The sequence below is a fragment of the Neophocaena asiaeorientalis genome, unplaced genomic scaffold (genome assembly GCF_003031525.2).
Source record: "Neophocaena asiaeorientalis asiaeorientalis breed wild unplaced genomic scaffold, Neophocaena_asiaeorientalis_V1.1 scaffold171, whole genome shotgun sequence".
Classification (NCBI taxonomy): Eukaryota; Metazoa; Chordata; class Mammalia; order Artiodactyla; family Phocoenidae; genus Neophocaena; species Neophocaena asiaeorientalis.
Window position 1 is genome coordinate 9,123,405 of NW_020174013.1, and position 19,754 is coordinate 9,143,158.

The 19,754-nt window shown below is 45.0% G+C and overlaps 1 protein-coding gene across 3 annotated transcripts in view; it reads left to right on the top strand.

Moving 5' to 3' along the window:
- Positions 1-19,754, top strand: part of PRKCE (protein kinase C epsilon) — a 646,138-nt gene that overhangs the window by 168,477 nt on the left and 457,907 nt on the right. For all 3 annotated transcript variants that reach the window (XM_024753630.1, XM_024753627.1, XM_024753628.1), the window contains one exon: positions 17,188-17,251. In XM_024753630.1, coding sequence (XP_024609398.1) covers positions 17,188-17,251 — 64 coding nt within the window. The remainder of the gene's footprint in view (positions 1-17,187; positions 17,252-19,754) is intronic.

Consider the following 19,754-nt stretch of genomic DNA (forward strand, 5'->3'; position numbering starts at 1 on the left):
GGGATCCTCCCGGACCGGGGCACGAACCCGTGTCCCCTGCATCGGCAGGCGGACTCCCAACCACTGCGCCACCAGGGAAGCCCTTCTTTATCTCTTATTATGGAAAATTTCAAACACCTACAGAAGTGAACCGAGTAGAATGATGGATTCCTGTGTATCTACCACCTAGTTGCAACAGAGATCATGACCAACGACCCGTTTTCTGGTTGATGATATTTAATTATCACCACCCCCTGCCTCTCTGGAGATTTTTCTTATTCATTGTATGTTGCTCATCTGTTTATGAATGATAGGGCTCGCGGATTTTCTGGTAGAGATTTCTTGCCTCTTCTTTTTTTTCTTTTCAACAATTTAGGTTGATACGGAGGTTTTCTGATCCTAGGAGTCTGCATCCAGGGCGGGAGAAGTGGATGAGAGAGGTTGGGTTGTGGGGCCTGGGAAGACAACAGAACCTGGGTCCATTTGGTGGGCTAGAAGGATTGATGAGTGAAATATCTTTTCATTTTTAGTTTTAACTGTTGACAAGGCCTCTTATCTCCAGCCAAGCCGCCCACCGTGGAGCACATTTATCCGCAGGAATGAACATAGGAATAATAGCTTCGAGAAGAGCAGCTACCTTAGCCTCACCTTTACCTGGCTGAGGTTCTAAATCCTCTCAACCCTTTCCCGTGTCTTGCCTTAGAACACACAAAGGATCCTCTATGGGAATCTTGTGCCTCTGTAGTCTAAGAGGGCACCTTGGATGGGGCTTCAGGCACCCAGCCTCTTGCTCCATTGTTTTCTTGCAACGGGCCTGGGACTTGGGGTGCCCCACCACAGCCCCCCTGCCACTACGTCCTGACTGAGTTTAGAGTTGGTGTGTTCAATGGTGGGGGGAGGGATACTCAATCTGTTAGAGCAACAGCAGCAGACAGACAGGCTTCCCAGAAACAGGAAATGCCTTTATGCTAACTTAAAGCATTATTTCAGTTTTTCTACAGTTTTTTTTTTCCTCACCGCACAAACCCCACCTTGCAACAGATACAGCCAGTTAGTTCAGTGGTGCATGAAGTCAGCGTCACATCAGGCTTAACAAGAACTACTGTGTGTGTGTGTATGTGTGTTGGGGGGGGGTGCGGGTAGAGAGGTTTTCTGCCTTCTCTTTTGAAGACATAGAGAAAGCTAAAAAACCAGGTTTTTATCATCCCCAAGTCGGGATGAGTGTGCATGTTGGTGGTGGTGGTTTGGAGGAAGGAAGGTGGGAAGTCAAAGCCGATTCCACCCAGGGTGGTGGAGGTTGGACCTCTGTATCGAGGTCTTTCTGACATCTGGGCAGGTCCCTCTCGTCTTCCCAGTCCCTATGTGTCCTCCTGGCTCAAACTACGGATCCACATCCCTTATGCAAAAGCCCCCAAGGCCAGATTTATTTAGAAATTCAGACTTTTTTGTATTCTTGAACAGTGGTCCCCAACCTTTTTGGCACCAGGGACCAGTTTCGTGGAAGACGAATTTTCCACAGACCGGGGCCGGGCGGCAGTAGTTGTTCAGGCGGTGATGAAGCTTCCCTCACTCCCTCGCCGCCCACCTCCTGCTGTGCGGCCCGGTTCCTAACAGGCTGCAGACAGGTAGCGGTCCACGGCCCAGGGGTTGGGGACCCCTGTTCTAGAATGTTATTCTGTATATTATTGAATATATAATAACTCCAGTAGATTCTGGGGCAGTCCTTTCTGAGGAAACAAATTAACATTTCTATAACCCAATTGTATGGCTGTTTACACTAAGTGGAATAAATGGAGACAATAAATAGCCATGTGTCAGCTTGGGTCAGGGTCTGTGGCCGAAGGATTTTGACCCAAACTTCAAAAAAAGTCCAGGTTTTAGAGCATTTTGGATGTCAGTGTTGTGGGTCAGGGGTTTCGGATCTGTACTGTGTCTCTCTGCTAGTGACTTCCAAATTCAAATCTTAAGCTTGGACCTTTCCCCTGCCCTTGGCTATCTCAGAGGTGTCTCCAAGCGTGCCTGTCCAAACCCTGCTCCGGGTGCCCCACTCCCGCCCTGCCCCCCTCCCAGTCCTCTCCTGCTCGGCCAAGGACAGCTTCACGTTTTGCTCAGGCTCCAAATCTCCACGCTAGCCTCCAGCCCTCTCTTTATCTTATACACTGTGTCCAATCCACCGGCAATCCTTTCGGCTCCACCTTCAAAATATGTTCCGAAACTGACCACTTCCCGTCACCTCCACTATCCCATCCCTTCCTAGCCACCGTCATCTCCCCTGGATTATTATGATAGCCTCCAACTCTCACCTGGATTATCACGATAGCCTCGTCAGTGGCCTTCCTGCTTCCTCACTCGCCCCTAAAATTTATTCTCCACACAGTAGCCAGACTGATCCTGTCAAAGTGTAAGGCACAGCACGTCACTTCTATACTCAAACTCACCTCTGGCTTCCCATCTCGCTCAGTGCCAAAGCCCAATCCTTACCATGTTCCACCTCTGTGACCTTGTCGCCAGTGACCTCCCTCACTCTGCTCCTGTCACTCCATCTCCTACCCTGGCAAAGGTCAAGTCCTCTCCCAGCTCCCAGCCTTTGCACTTGCCCTTCCCTCTGCTCGTTACGCTGCTGGTATCCTCCCCGAAATCCACAGGCCTGACTCCTTGAGTATCAAGAAGGCTTTCCTTGATCTTAGATAAATGAACCCTCAGTCACCAAACCCAAACTCTGAAATTTGCCTTTTGACGAACAAGACATGAAATACTCTAAAGGAAAACCAACAAAAGGTTCAACGTTAGAAAAGATCTATTAACTAAAAAAAGAAAAGATCTATTAACTAGAAAAGATCTATTAACTAAAACTTGGCTCCAGTTACGTCTGTCTACTCTGGGCAATGAACAGAGCATTGACTATTCTAAGGATAGACTTGAAAAATTTAAACTTTATTTTCCTTTGATGCCTCTGAAAGGCCAAGGACTTTTTTTGTGCTTGGACTTTTTTTGTGCTTTCTTCTATTTATTTCAAGCCCTGACTTTGTTAATTAATGATTATAGATAGCCCTAAACTATCCTCACAAAGTAGATGGAATTCATAGAATCCCTCCCATATGGTCTGTATATAACATGACATACTTGTGATGTGTCTTTTCTGTGCTTGTCCAAAATATATGGAAATCTGATGTCCACAAGAGAAAGCCACAAATTCAGAACTATTCTGACATTCAGAGCTTGGACAATTTTCTGATCCCCTTTGCTATGTGCTTCAGGAAATATCTTCCCTTCTAGTTCAGTTATTGGTGGGGTTTCAGCACATGTAAATCTGATTTGTGAGTCCAGCTGCATTAGCCTGTTCATTTTACAATGCCTGCAACTTCATAAAGGTATAGAAAGCAAGCAGAGAATTATAAGGAGAGTTGCCCATTTTCAGAGAATAGATGGTCCCTGCTTTCATATATTATTTGTACCTGAAAACCTATGTATTCGTTTATCTATAGGAAAAACCCAGTTGAACATTCACACGTGCTCATTAGGTTACATGTTGAGGTAGGCTTTATCCCAGAAAGCTGGAAATTATGTCAGAATTTTTATTTATATCTTTACTATTTTGATACAAAATCTAAAAGTTTTAAAGCTTTAATGTTTTCCTTCAAAATTCAACAGTCAAATGATGAACATCTAATTGAGGGTAAGATTTTGCTGACATTGACCTGCCTAATAAATTCCGTTTTCCTCTATATTACATGTTTGAGACCTATGCTTGGTTTTCTTAGAACCAGCATTTTAAATTTTTTATAAATTAAAAAAATTATACATTTTATAGGACACTGAGGACAAATGGGAGCATATATTCCAAAGAACTCCTGTAAAACAAAGATGGTGACACTGCATGGCTAGGTGATAGCACAGTATAGTTATGTCTTAGCAGAAATGTTTGCTCATTACCTGATTGACAAAGTCTATGTTGTTATGGAAGTTTATCACATACGAGGTAGTTTAAAGGTTAACCGTGTATAAGGTATAAAAATGTGGGCCACACCACCCCACAAAAATTGAGGAAGAGCGTCGTACAGAGAAGGAGATTTGATCAAAGCAAAGGATTTTTAAATGAGTGTGTTCTATTTGGTTGAGCTATTGAAAGCGTCTCTTAAGATGTTCTAACTGTATTCGACTGAGGAATATGCCTGGCTACTAACCCCTCATAACTGGTGATTAGGATTGAGTAGTGCTGTGAACCATTTGACCAGAAAATTACACTTTTAAAGAAGTAAGTAAATTTAACATAATTTGTCCCATTTTTAACTTGCACCTTAAAGAATTCTGCAGTGAAAAGCGGGACAATTGAGTCAGCTGTGGTTAATTTACTGAGATGCCTGAGTGGGTTGCTTGACCTCACTGTGCTTCAGTTTCCTTAGCTGTAAATGAGGGGACTGAGCCATATAACGTCCTTCAAGCAACAAGTCTATTGTCTGATTTTTTTTTTTAATCACAAAAGTTGTAATAGAAAGTAGAAGATTTAAAAGACAGTTTAGAGCTTCCCTGGTGGCGCAGTGGTTGGGAGTGCGCCTGCCGATGCAGGGGACGTGGGTTCGTGCCCCGGTCCGGGAAGATCCCACTATGCCGCGGAGCGGCTAGGCCCGTGAGCCATGGCCGCCGAGCCTGCGCGTCCGGAGCCTATGCTCTGCAACGGGAGAGGCCACAACAGTGAGAGGCCCACGTACCGCAAAAAAAAAAAAAAAAAAGACAGTTTAGAAAAACTATGGTTATGTACAAAGAAAAAAATCACATTATTTTACTCTCCGGTAGATAACTGGTTTTTTCCTTTGTATATGTACCTACGTACACACATTTTATTTTTTAAAAATTGGATCATAGTATATATATTCCTTTATAATCTCATTTTTTCCTTCCACTTTTAATACCATATTTTGAATATCTTTCCATGCCATTAAATATAATTCTGCAAGATTTTTTTCATGATGGCATGGTATCTAATGATTTGAATATGCTACAATTTATTTAAATAGTTTGCTATTATTGGACAATTAGTTTCTAATTTTACACGCTTCAAAATGTTGTAATAATGATCTCTGTATTTAAATCTTTTTGCACATGTGTGATTTGGGATAAATTCCCAGAAATGGAATTGCTAGGTCAAAGGATTTTTGTTATATAATGCCAAACCACCCTACAAATTTTGTGCCAATTTATACTTCATTAGCAGTGTGTAAGGGGGACTATTTCTCCTCCACTCTCACCAGCCCTGGATAATGTCATTTAAGATGATGCGTTTTTGGAATTTTCATTCAAGGTGGTCTAGGAGCAAATATGTTTATTGCTTTGCCTACTCAAGATCCCATTTAGATAACAGAAAAGGAAAAAGGTGTGGGGATACAATTTTATAACGAGTAAGTGAGCAGAAGGATGCCATCATTAAGCTATTTCAGTGAATTTCTGGGAAAAGAAAGGAGAGGGCAGGGTGGAAACTACAGAGCAGGATAGAAGTACAAAGGAGCCACAGCCCAGAACATGTGCTGGGGGCTACCGGAACCTAGCCTAGAGCCACCTGTTCTGCAGGACCCTTAAGGAGCTCTGGGCATGGAAACTGTAGTCACCCCAGAGGCAAGAGTGAGAAGTGCAGCTGAAAGCAAGTGACTATTTGAAAGTCTGTATGTGGCATGTGTAGTGAGTATACTCACTACTCTCACTGCTGAAGGACCTGGAGCCAGACCCTGACCCCCAGGGTCAGAAATTGGAAAGTTCTTGTAAAAAGCAATGGAATGATGGTTTGGGGAGGGCTATCATAGATGGTGGGGACCCTTGCTATCACGGCCAGCTCCCACTCTGTAACCCTGTGTTCACAGAAATAGGTTGTGTCCATAAAACAAAAAAAGAAAAGGATGCTATGAGGAGAAAGAAGCTGCAGAAAATAGGAAGGTGCTTCTGGAATCTTAACATACTATTGTCAGAAATAAAAGTTCAGTGGAAGGGTTGTAAGATATAGTCAAAGAAATCTAGAATATGGACTAAAAGGAGAAAAGAGATGGAAATATATATAACAAATAGTAAGAGACATAGGGATTAATTCTACTGGTCCAATAGCCAAATAATGGGAGTTTCATACAGAAAATGAAGAGGCCAATAGCAAAGGACAAATTAGAAGAATATCTCCCACAAATTCAGTGAATCAAAAGAACAAGTACAATGAATCAAAAAAAGATACCCTGAGACATATCACGTTGGAATTTCAGAACACTGAGGATAAAAAAGTTGCTAAAACTTCTAGAGAGTGAAAACAAAACAAAGTCACATACTAAACAACAGTAGCCAGGCTGACATCAGAGTCCATAGGCAATATTGATGTTAGAAGAAAGTTCTGATAGGTAATGATTTTTTTTTTAACGTAGAATTCTATATCCAGCCAAACTATCAATCGTGTGTGAGGACAAGCATGCAAGGTCTTAGAAAGCTAGCTTTCTATGCACTCTTAATCAATATTTCAATCAGAATGTACTTTACTGGCAAAAAACAAGGGAATAACCCAGAACAAGAAAGATGATGGATTCCAGAAACAGTGACTGTTTCCAGCAGAGCAGTGAAAATAAGTCACGGTACTACAGCTGTGCAGGAGACCAGAGAGTAGTCAGCCCAGATTAGGGAAAAGTGTACAGTGAGGGTGTCCAGAAGGACAGACCCTGAGAGAAGGGGACCCAGGGGAAAAACTTGAGGATCTGAGAAAGGCAATTGGTAGAGTGAAAAAAAAAAAAAAAAAGAATCCATTCGAATTTGATGCTAGGTATATTCGCCATTGAGTGGTAGATGAGTTGGCACATTGGACCTGTGGTAAAGAAAGTATATGTGATATCATTTACAAAGTTATAATATTAAGTAAACACTATTAATTCATCTTCAGATTTTGGAACCAGCATATACACAAAGCATGGAACTCAACTACAATTAGAAAAAAATGTCAGTTTTGTCAATGTTGATAGTCTAACAGTGAAAATGCAGAGGATGGGGAGGGCGGGAAGCACTCATGTCCTCCAGTTAGAAGGTGTAGGGTCAAGGGATATTGTCTATAGTTGATGGAACAAGAAATTGACATTTAGATTGCTTTTTCTTTTTGTAGTTGTCAAGAAGAATAGAGAAGGAACTGAGAATTGCGATGTGTAATTATTTTGTGAAGGGAGGAAAGTGGCAGTGGGGTGGTGAGTGAACTAAATCCTCATCTCTCACAGCAGCAGGGCAAGAGTGAATGTCTAAAACAAGAAATCAGGAAATTGAGGTATAAACATTTTATTTAGGGACATGGCAGTGATGACCAGAAAAACCCAAATGGAAGTTATTAAAATTGCCTCCCTCTGGGGAGGGCAAGAGACTGCCGCCTCTCATTGTAAGTTTTGATTTTTAAAAACTGAACACATCACGATACTTAATTTTGTTTATATATTAATAAACAAATGACACAAGGATACATAGCCCCAAAGAAACTTTGGCTAAATTGTTAGGCAAAAGAAAAAAAGGCTTACCCTTGTTTAAATTTGTATTTCTTTGCTTATTTGAACCAAGTGATTTCAAAGTTGCTATGACTGTTAGCTTTCATGCCTCTGTGATTTTTATAAAACTCTTCCTCACTGGACATGTTTCCAACTATATGGTGCAAAGCAGTGGCAAATAGGACTTGCTATACAGAAAATCCCAATACAGCAATATTTTCAAGAGGGCATTTACTCCCTGAAGCTGGGTGTCCTACCCTGTGTCTGTGTCTCATAGTCTGAGCCTCCCAGCTGTTTTGCTGTGGGATTGGTGTTCCTTCAACTATGAGCTCCAGGAGGACAATGAAAAAGCTTTACTTTCATTGTTCTTGTGCCCAAGAAGTGACTCCACCATCACGCACACAGCATGGGCTCCTTGACCAGCTCACGGTGTGTTCTTTCCTCAGGATCTCCTTGAGTCCATGCCCTTGGCTGGATCCAAGGTAACCGGAGCATGGGGATGGGAGTCGGAGAGCCCTGCTTTAATTCAGGCTGCTTTTCTTCAAGCTGTGAGAATGTGGGCAAGCCACTCCAATCCATGAGCCTCAGCTCTCTCATTCCTGAAATGGTTCAGATAAGGATATGGCCTCCCTCGCTCAGATAACGCATGTAAAGTGCTCAATAAAGGGTGTTTATTAGAGTTGTGATTAATATTATGAATAAAAGAGTCTCCGTGAGGAGCTCAAAGTACTGAATAACAATTATAATGTCTTAGGTTTTGAAGGGAGTCAGGAACTGAATGTCTTTGTGAGTAGCTGTTGGTGAAAGGTCCTGCTAGGTTGTGATATAACAGAGACAGAAAAGTTCCTGGTCTGGAGATAATTTTTCTGGTTGCACAGTCTTGAGCTCCCGACTGAGCTCGGCTCTGTTCCACGTGGATCCATTCAGTTCCACTTGGAGTCTCTCCTGGTTCCGTGCCATGTGCCCAGCTGTGGATCAAGAACTGTGGAAACCTCCCCACCCCCACCAAGGGACACGTGGCTCTTCCCAAGAGGGGCTCACAGTCTAGGCGGGAGATAACCCTAATGACTTGACAGCTGACATTTAGAGGATGCTAGCCGTGTGCTAAGCATGGCTCCAAGTGCCTCACCCTCTCATTTGATCCTCCAAACATTCTGAAGCAGGTGCCACTGACACTCTCAATGTGTAGATGAGGAAATCGCAGCAAGGGCCACACAGCTTGTGACAGGCAGAGCTGGGGTTTGGACCCAGGTAAGTTAGCTTCAGAGCCTTGACTCTCAATCACCGCAGTTGGCTTATTAGTGTAAAAAATAGGAAACGTGCAATAAAACGCATGGATAAAAGGGCACCCAGTGAGAGAGAACTGCAAAGCAAAATGCAAAGTGCACGTGGGTAGTGGGTATTTTTCACTTCAGAACACTGAGGGTAAGTGGCTACATTTCCTGCTGTTTGCACTCAGCATCTTCTCGTGGGAGTCAGTGGGAGTACAGTCATGTACTGCCATTTCCCTGAAAGAAGAGAGGAAAACGAAAACGACACCACGACCAGGCAATGCTTCGTAAGCCATTGCGCACTCTTGACATTAGGTTTGGCACTTTTGGATGTTTTCTCAGCTCAGAAAAGCATCTGCATACGCACACTTATTTGTTTTTAGCCACCTCTGTCATCAGAGGGAGCCAGCTCTCTGGGTCTATTCTGTGCCTGTTGAAAAGAGGAAGCAGGTACTAGCTTGAGTTTACTCCATTGGTGGCCTGTGGGGAGCTGGGATCTGTAAGGTAGGCATCCGGTCCAGCCAATGGGACTTTCGCATGGAGATGATGGTTGCTGCTCGGTTGGTGTCTGGGACCTGGGTACCGGGGGATGGACAAGCAACGTGTCAGCCAATTTTGAGGGGTGTTTCTTTAAGAAGTGTCTGGGAACCAAAGCAAGCTGCTCTCTGGGGGACTGGGTTAGAAATAGGTAGTGAAAAAAGGTGTTGACAAATATTGTGACAAGTTCACTCAAGGACACGGTTTTAAAAATCAAATGGTTCAAAAGAGCATAGAGTGAAGGATAATGCCCCTTTCCTGATTTCTGGCCCCTCCATCCTCTAGTTTCCATCTCTTGAGGCAACCCCTGTTTCCTGTTGATTAAGACTCCTTCTAGAGATAATATATGCCAAACAAGTGTGACAGTGTGTGTGTGTGTGTCTGTGTGTTTACCCACATGCACACCCATTTTATTCACATGATAACCTAGCATAATAAACACATTATACCATACTTTTTTTCCCCCTTAATATATCCCAGAGATAGTTTCATGTAAGTCAGTACATTTAGAACTTTTTATTCTTTTTTTAGGGCTTGCATAGTGATCTACCAAACGATGTCCCATAATTTATTTAAGCTGTCTCCTATTCATGGATATTTAGGTCCTTGAGGTTGTTAAAAGCCATTCTAGAGCATTTGGCCTAATTTTTTTTGTTTTGCATATGAGGAAATTGAGATCCACACACAGAAAGACAGGTTTAAATAATTCAGCAGGGAACCTACATTTTGGATGTGTTTTTCTTGCTATCACCGTATTTTGATCACAGAAGACAAGAGAAGGTGGGTTTGAGCGTGTTTTGCACACGTGGGTGGGTGTGTGAATGTGTGCCTACACAGGTAGGTGTACATTATGTTGGGTGACAGATGTGTTCTTGAAAAACTCTGAATGAACCCTTTTATTTTTAAAAATGGAATTTGAAATCTTAAATGCCCTGAGGGTGGGAAGATGATTTGTTATTTAAAGGAAAATTGTAGAGCAATCCTTATGTGAAATTATGACTTCTTTTTTTCCTTTTTCAGAAGCGACTTTATTGAGGTATAATTTACATGCAAAAAAAAGAATGCATCCATTTTAAGTGTGTGGCTTGATTCAGTTTAACAAACATATACATTCATGTCACCACCGCCCAATCAACATATAGAAGACTTTCATCTTCCCCAAAGGTCCTTCTGTGCCTCTTTTCTTTTTTTATTGAATATATACTTTACTATTGTAAAATACAATACTCAAAATCATTCAATCATCCCCTGTGCCTCTTTGAATCCAGTTCCCATGTCCACCTCCAGGAGATCACCGATATGCTTTTTGTCATGATAGATTAGTCTTGCCTGTTCTGGAACCTTACGTAAGTGGAATGGTAATCTTTTGCGTTTGGCTTCTCTCCCATAGCATTCGTTTTGTTGCATGTACCAGTTCATTCATTCTTTACTACTGAGTAAAAGCCTGTCATATGGATACAGCATGGTTTGCTTATTCATTTATCTGTTCTTGGACATTTGGGTTGTTTCCAGTATTTGGCTGTTATGAATGAAGCTGCTAGGACCACTTCTGTACAGGTTGATGGCTTCCCAAGTAAATCATCTCCATAATCCAGTTGTGCAGGTCCAGTTTAAAATCGGGCCATTCATCCATTGAGCCAACATGTATAAATATGTATTAAATCCCTTCCATGTGCTGGACAGACAGGGTTCTGCCCTTCAGGGATGTACACGAAAGCCCACATAACGTCTTTGCACTACCATGGAAGGCATATGAGAAAGGAGCAATCCTCCTCTCCTCTTATTTTATGAAAGTAAGGGCTATTCGAAGCCTGTGAACCGAGTGGAACTCTTAAAATATTTAGTTACATGTGCACCCTCTGCTTTTTAACCAGCCAGTGCACTCTACCCATAGATCTAGTAGCAAAATGAAGAGTCTTTAGTTTAATTGGTGGCTAGCTCCAAAATCACCACCCAGCAGCTGCCCATCATAGTGCCTGCACGTTTTGTGCTTTCCAAAAGCAGCAGCTGGGAGGACGCCTGCTGCTTGAAGATCTCCGGCTCTGTCTGGCTTGCCTCTTCCATGCCAGGCACCTCTGGGGACAGTACGTGCCTGAGGGGCCTCCAGGGGAAAATAGCCAGCAATACAGGGGGTGCAGACCTTGGGAAGAGGGTCCTCTGCCTTGGGAAAGAAGCCCTGAGTCTTCTCCCTTCTTCTCCTTCCCACCTCCTCCTCCCTCACTCCCCACCCTCCTCCAGGAAAAAAAAGAAACAGCCTATTATCTAGGACTTAATTGGTGCAATATGGACAGTGCAGCCTCTTTTCCTCCTTCTCCTCCTTTCTGGAGTCATCCTTTTCTGACCGCCCCCCCCCCACCCCTTTTGCTTCTTTCTAGGACCTGGTGCCTGACACCAGATGGAAAAGGAAGTGAAGCTCAAATTGGGTCTGTGTGACCCTTGTGGGCTGTTTTGAGGGGAGGTTTGCCTAGAGGTCTCCAGTGAAAGTTGAGCCGGTGGTTAGGAGGAAGCTTGACTATGAATTTCTTGCCTCCTGTCTCTCAAACTCCATTACCCCCAAACACAGGCACACAGACACCTATGGGTCACAGTGACACACAGTGGTGACAGCTAAGCGGGCTGCATGGCCGGGGTGCAAGTCCAGTGGTCAGGGTTCTTGCTGGACAGGTGTGGTGTGCTGGGAGGAGTATAGGACTCAGAGTCAGGAGCTGAGGGTGCAAGTTATGATGTCTCTGCCACTTACCTCTGGCTGTTCATCTCCGGAGGACTTGTCCTCAGAGACTACCGTGTGAACGGTGCCCCTGCAGCTGTGCCGTGTGTGCGCTCTCACTAGCCCTGCTTATCTTCCTTAACCTCACTTTTCTTGGACATACAATGTTGCTAATAATACTTGTTACCTTACAGATTAATTGTGAGGAACCAATGAAATAATGCTTGCGAAGGACTTTGTGAATGCTCAGCCACCACCCAAAAAAGTGCCTGTGCGTCTTTTTGCTTTTCAGAGATGGCTTTTTCCTGGTTTCTGTGGTTTGGGCTCTTTCCCCATTGCTTTGGACCTAACTCTCAGGAATGGAGCTCTTGTTTATGCCCAGACCTTCCCCAAGGGCTCTGGCTGGGGGGGTGGAGGGGTGGGCAAGGTGTTCAACGTGTTGCTCTGACTTAAACGGGCCTGGCTGGGGAGCCAGTCAGTTGTACCTGAGAAGGAGAATGAACCCATGGAGGACAAGCCAGAGGCTTAGAATTATGAGAACCCTGAGACCTGGTTGTCAGAGAAGGCTTTGTGGGGCTTGAGATGGGAGCTCCCGGGCTGGGTGGGGCTCGAGGTGGGAGCTCTGTCAGAGTCATCTCTCCGGTGTGCTCCAGGCAGCAGCGCTGCGCGGGAATCCAGCTGAAAGCTCTCGGTACCCCAGTTTTTCTATCTGAAAAGTAGGGAATATGTATTGCTGGCCTCCCAGGCGATTAGATGAACTAATACAGGTGAAATCTCAATACAGTGTCCCAGGCCTAGTAGGTGCTCAGACAATACGTGGTCATCCTCAGCTTCTCCTTCTCTCGTAATCACCTCCTGACCCTCTGATGACCAGGGCTATAGCCTTTTCTCCCACTGGGTTTCCTCCAGGGCTGGGTGAGAAATTCTCACCTTAGGCCTACATCTGATATTCGCAACACTGTAAAATCATCAGATGTCCTGAAATAATATGTAATAACGGCAATTTGGGGCAAGAAAATGCTTTTTGGGGAGGTGGGAAGTTTCATAGAGTGGAAAGAACATCACGTTGGATTAAGCAACAGATTTGAAGACTTGGCTTTTTAATGGCAAGAGCAGCAACAGTTACCGAGTGTTCTGTGCCAAGCACCATGCTCTACACTGTACGTAGATTTTCACATTTTACATTGTGACACCCCCAGTGTCGCAGGACCTGTTATTAGCTCCATTTCACTGAGGAGCCGTCTGAGTCTTAGAGAAGATAGTTGCCTGCTTCAGGCCAGAGAGCCAGTAAGTTCACTGTTAACCACCATATACAGAGTAACTCCTAAGTGCCAAGTGCTTTGCATGTGTGTCTCATGGAATTGTTACAATAACCTGTTTCACAGATGAAGAGACAGAGGTTGATGTTCAGGGAGAATAAATAATCGCCTGACCTGTAAGTGAAAAAACTGGGATTCAGTCCTGGTGTGACTCCAAAGGCTGTGTTTGTCTCCCCCATGGTTCTACTGCCTTGCTTCTGGCCTCAGCTGGAGGTTGAAAGAGAATCATAGTCAGAAACAGAGATAGGGGCTTCCCTGGTGGCGCAGTGGTTGAGAGTCCGCCTGCCGATGCAGGGGACACGGGTTCGTGCCCCGGTCCGGGAAGATCCCACATGCCGCGGAGCGGCTGGGCCCGTGAGCCATGGCCGCTGAGCCTGCGCGTCCAGAGCCTGTGCTCCGCAACGGGAGATGCCACAACAGTGGGAGGCCCGCGTACCGCAAAAACAAAAACAAAAACAAACAAAAAAAACAGAGATAGTATCTGGGAAAGTGCATCAAATAAAGGTATGAGGTTCAAGGAGATTTGATAAATGGGGTTGCATCTGGGAGAATTGGGAGGAACCTGAAGCCGGGGAGAAGGAGCTGAGAAGAAACCCTGGGAATGGTTGGGAGGAGGGAGGAGGCCTGCTTTTATGTAGTGCCAGCTGCCTGGTGGTGATGCCAGCTATCATCTTGCAGGGGTTGTGCAGGGCTGGGCACCTACATTGCTTCATTATCCGGGCCACATGATCGTGAACAGAATTGTGATTAAGTTAATTTGGCCATGAAGTTACAAGGCATTCCACCCCCTTTTGTACCTGATAACCCCTCTAGTCATCCACGTTGAAGTCCCACCAGCCTGCATGGATTCTCAGAGCCCTCTCACTTGGCTGGCTGGCGCTCAGCCAGTGCTCTGCGGCCATCTGCCCAGGCTGCAAAGCTCTTTGTTGCTCTTGGCATGTTTAATAGCTTAATTTCTATTTTTCTGTTTGAAAATGCAGTTCATCGGCACTGAGGCAGCAGTGGGTGCTAAAATGGTTTCTGATTGCTATCTTGAATGTTAATATCCTAATACATTTTATCATCAATGACCTGTCCCCCGCCACGAGTTCTCACTCCCCTTTTGCAAAGAAGGGCACGCTGCCTGCCTTCCGATAGGCCTCGCGGCCCATCTCATTCCTTCGCTGTCTCCCTCCCTGCTTTTCTCAGATACCATTGTACTTTGCCAGTGAAATCCACAGTCGTGGGAAATCTTTGACTTGGAGGATATGAGAAAGTGTTTCATTTTGCCGGCGGGGTTTAATAGGGATGACCTAATCTCTGAGAGGCGTACATTATTTAAATTCCATGCTTTCGGACAAGGGGGCCCCTGATACTTTTGAACTGTGGCAGGGACAGGATCCTGGCTGGGCTCTGTTGTTTTTCCTGTTTGCAATACAGGGCAGGGGCCAGGTTATGCTCGTGGCACGGGACAGTATTAGTGGTGAGAGTGGTGGAGAACATTTTCTTTACCCAGAAACCTGAAATCTTTGGCATCACGAGTGTGTTATTTGGTTCTTATCTGGATCCCAAGCTCAAGGTCCCAAACCCAGGTGAGCGGTCCCTGTGGGGCTACCTGAGAGCTCCCTGCCCTCCCTCCCTCTCTGCCCTGACAGAGTACCTGAAATATCACAGGGACCTCACCTGGGGGGCATTGAAGACCCGTGTTGGTGGAATTAAAATTTTGAGGGAAACCCTAAGCACTCTCAAACACTAAGAGGCTGAGACTGGAAATAAAGTGAGGCTCACGAATGGCTCAGGGAATCTGCGTTAGGAGTGGAGTGAGATGTCGGGGGCAGGGACACAGGGAGCATCAGTTCAAGGTGAGTTTTTACCTCATAGGGAATATATGGTACTCCTGGTATAGCTGCCTCTTCTTCCCCTCTTGCCGCATTGGAACATCATTTTAGTACAGATCACCTGCCTTCCTTCCTTCCTAAGGAAGGGGCTTGCAGGAGTGAATAATCCCAGAATAGGCTCCGGGACACAGAACAGTTTCCCACCTCCACAAAGGTTTATTGGGTGTCTCCTGACCAACAGACGGTACGCTAAACACTAGGGATGCAAGTAGGCTTGTCATAGTCTCTGTCTAGCCGAGGAGAGAGACATACTGGAGCCGCGGTTGAGATATGTATGTGTACTATAAGAACACAAGTGAGGGTAGTTAATTCTGACTCGGAATATCTGGAGAAGCTTCAGAGAGGAGGCAATAACTGCCCTTGATCTTGGAGGAGGAGGAGGTGTTCACCAGGCTAACCCTTCCCAAGTAGTACTTGTTAAATGTGTGCCTGCTTCTCGCTGAGGACCGTGGAAAAGAAAGGGAGGGGCTCGTGGCTCCTGCCCTCAAGAAACTCACAGCTTGTTGAGACCAGCCTGGCACATCTGAGCCAATTGGAGCTCTGCACAGACAGATGGGACTGTGGAGGCGGGGGTCGGTACCAGGGGTACTCAGTGATCCAGGGTTTCCAGAGTGGCTACTCTCTCAGGGAGAACATGGTCTCTGTGAGGACAGGGCAGACCCTGGAAGGATGTTGACTGCAAGCGGCCCAGCCCCTCTGGCTCTCCTCGTCATCCTGCCAGTAGCTTGCTGGATTGGGAGGTGGGGAGGGAGGGCACGAGGGTGGGTAGAGAAGGTTGGTGGGGAGAATTTAGCGACATCGGCTCTCTCACAACCCTGGTAGAGGCTGCGGTTTGCAACACGCATGCGCCAGCATACCGTGAGCATGGTGGCCCTTCAGTCCCGCACAAGCTCCACTCGCATGCCCAGCCTTTGCTTATCTGTTGCTTCCACCTGGAATGCTTTCCCTTTCTTGCCTTCGTGAAGTCTTCCCAGCCTGCTCTTTTACACTGATTTCAGGTTCACCAGATACTTTATATCTGTTATTCTCTGTCCCTCATCATTAAGCTGGGTTCAGCATTGTTCTATTTTTGTTTTAGACTCCCTAGTGAGATTGTAAACACCTTGAGAGTGGGATAATGCCTTATGCTTTTCTTTTCTTTTCTTTTTTTTTTTTTTGCGGTACGCGGGCCTCTCACTGTTGTGGCATCTCCCGTTGCGGAGCACAAGCTCCAGACGCACAGGCTCAGCGGCCATGGCTCACGGGCCCAGCCGCTCCACGGCATGTGGGATCTTCCCAGACCGGGGCACGAACCCGTGTCCCCTGCATCGGCAGGCGGACTCTCAACCACTGCGCCACCAGGGAAGCCCTATCTTATGCTTTGCTTATCTCCCGTGAGCAATTTGTGTAGTATAAAGAACAGGGGCTTCTGTAGACAGTCTTGGCATTGGATCTCAGCATTGCCATTTACCTTGGAACTTTGAGCTCAGTTTCCTTATTTGTGAAACGGGATTTAACACAGGGTTTTTCAGCCTTGACACTGTTGGCATTTGGGGCTGGACAATCCTTTGTTGTGGGGACTGTCCTGTCTGCTATAGGATGTTTTAGCACATCCTTGGCCTCCACCCATTAGATGCCAGTAGCATCACTCCCTCTCCAATCATAACAGTCAAAAATGTCTCCAGATATTTTCATGTCCTCCAAAATGTTCCTCGTGTCAGGTGTCCCCAGTGTACTTCCTCATGTCAGGTTTCCCTTGTGCAGCAAAATTGCTGCCAGTTGGGAACCACTGGGATGACACTACCTGTTGGGTATGCATCAGACCTCATTGTTACTGCATTTGGAACATAGTAGACATTCCACAAATGCTGATTCTCCTTCCTCCCTAGTTCACCCAGCACTCGGTGTGTTGCAGATTCGTGGATTGAATGGAGCACGACTCCAGGTTTTAGCAGTTCGGGGTGGAAATGCCATGCACTCTCGGGTTGCCCCTACAATGCACTAACAGAGTCACTGTCATTTTCTTAATTGCAGATTGATCTGGAGCCAGAAGGAAGAGTGTATGTGATCATTGATCTCTCGGGGTCATCGGGTGAAGGTAGGAGAGTGTGAGCTCTCGTCATCGTTCTTGTCCATCGACCCTTTTGTCTTTTGGTCTCTCCCTTCCCTCCTTGGCTGAGACATATTACAGTGACATTTAATTAATTGGCACCCTTTAAAGGAAGAGGTTATTTTGAAGATGCTTACGCCTGTGTACCAAAAGGGACCAGCCATCTGTTAGCTTTGGTGGAGCAGAGGGAAGATTTTCGACTTAGGGAGTGAGGCCAGTAAAGCAGGCGTTCCTGCGCATGGGTGCCCAGGCGGGCTTCGGTGGGGCGGCTGCTCTCCCCGGAGGTGCGCGTGGGGTCAGCGTGTGTGTGGTGGCCAGGAAGTAAGACCAGTGGGTCTCACGGTATTCAGAAATGAAACAAATGAGGTGTCAAATTTCAGAATTGGAAATGTTACTTCTATAAAGAGGGATGAATGAGGAGTTTGGGATTAACATATACACACTACTATATATTATAGATAACCAACAAGGACCTACTGTATAGCACAGGGAACTATACTCAATATCTTGTAATAATCTATAAGGGAAAAGAATTTATATGTATATATACATATATATTTATATGTATATATACATATTTTTTATGTATATGTGTGTGTGTATAACTGAATCAAAAAAATAAAAATAAAAGAAGTGTTACTTCTCTTTACCAGTTCTTTACCCAGGCAAAAGCTCTGCTCTTAAAGAGAAATAATGGGGTGAGGATCTCTGCTCCCCACTAGCTGATTAAGTAGGGTATAAATGTTCTCTGATCGTTGGATTTTCCTTCTTTCTTCTTCTTACACCCTCTTCTGTCCATCCAGCCTTTGCTCACTTACTATCTTTCAAGGCTTGTTGCGTGGTGAGGGCTCAGCAGTCGGGGTAGAAGGGAAGACTGGACAATGAAACCTGTGGAAACAGGGAGATGGTGGCAGACTTGGGCTCTAGGGAGGTTGGGAATTAGGACTAAAGTAGTTACTGGGACCATCTTTCTTCTCGTCTTCTCTTTGTGGGCAGGGGACAGAACAGTTGGCTTTAATGTCATGGCAGAAAGATGGGATGAGCAAGCCGGGTTCTTCTTGGCGGTGAGAAAAAATGGGGATTAGAGGTTGTGGCTCAAAGGAAAAGGCACAGCTCCTGGCTGGGAGACTTGGGCGTTTTATAGCATCTCCCCAGAATACTGGGGATTATAAGCACAAAGTCACAACCCCACAGTTTTGGGGATGAAGCTCTAGTTTAAGTTTCTGTAATGGAGGAGGGACTGTGTACGCAAATTTAAAGGAGCTGGCCAAATGATGCACTTGACAGTGGGGCCTGATGACTTTCATTTAACTAACTTAATCACCTGATTTCAACAGGTGTTCAGAATAATTCAATAATTGTGTGTATATGGAGCTCATGATAGAATTCAGTCCTCTCCTAATAGATCTCAATTATTTGGCATAGGTTTAAAACTTTAAACATCCTTCCATAATTGGTCTCTTAACATTTTCTGCTCCTTATTGCAATTACATTTTGGCGTTTCCAACTTTCCCTCTCTACTCTCAGCTCTGAACAGCCCAGAATAGAAACTATTGTAGAAGATTTGGAGATTTAACAATATTTAGTATGAATTATTCAAGATGTACAAAAGGGCCTAAAATATAATAAAATGGGTACCAGTGTACCCGCCACCCAGATTAAGAAAGAAAGCATCCGGTAAGGTAAAGCCTTGCCTTACTTTTTTTTTTTTTTTTTTTTTAAATAAATTTATTTATTTATTTTTGGCTGCATTGGGTCTTTGCTGTGCACGGGCTTTCTCTAGTTGTGGCGAGCGGGGGCCACTCCTCGTTGCAGTGCGCGGGCCTCCCATCGCGGTGGCCTCTCCTGCTGCAGAGCACCGGCTCCAGGCGTGCGGGCCTCAGTAGCTGTGGCCTGCCGGCTCTAGAGCGCAGGCTCAGCAGCTGTGGCCCACGGGCCCAGTTGCTCCACGGCATGTGGGATCTTCCCGGACCAGGGCTCGAACCCGCGTCCCCCGCCTTGGCAGGCAGATTCTTAACCACTGCTCCACCAGGGAAGCCCCCCTTGCCTTACTTTTAACACAGCGTGTGATCCCAAATTTACCAGACTTTACGATATTACAATGATCTCCTGATTGTTGATACTGGTGAAACATTTGCTGGGCAAAATCAATCCCCCTTTTTCCTTACATAATGTATATGCAACAGGATAATTAACTAAATATGTATTCCCTGTGCCAAGACACTGGGCAATCAATGGGAGGCTTGGATTATTTTTTTCTTTGAAAAGATTAACGACTTGCAAAATTATAGAAGACATCCTTTTTTACATTAGAGGGAAAGGATATGGACGAATGAATGAATAAATAAATAAGAGGCAATTGCTTTTTTTCTTCTTGCTTCTACAGCTTATTGCATGTGAATGACCAAAGCAGTTTTCATTAGACTGAACTCTTAGCCTATTTTTTTTATCTCTTTCATCTAAAGAAAATAGAGTTTACTTCAGAAATGCT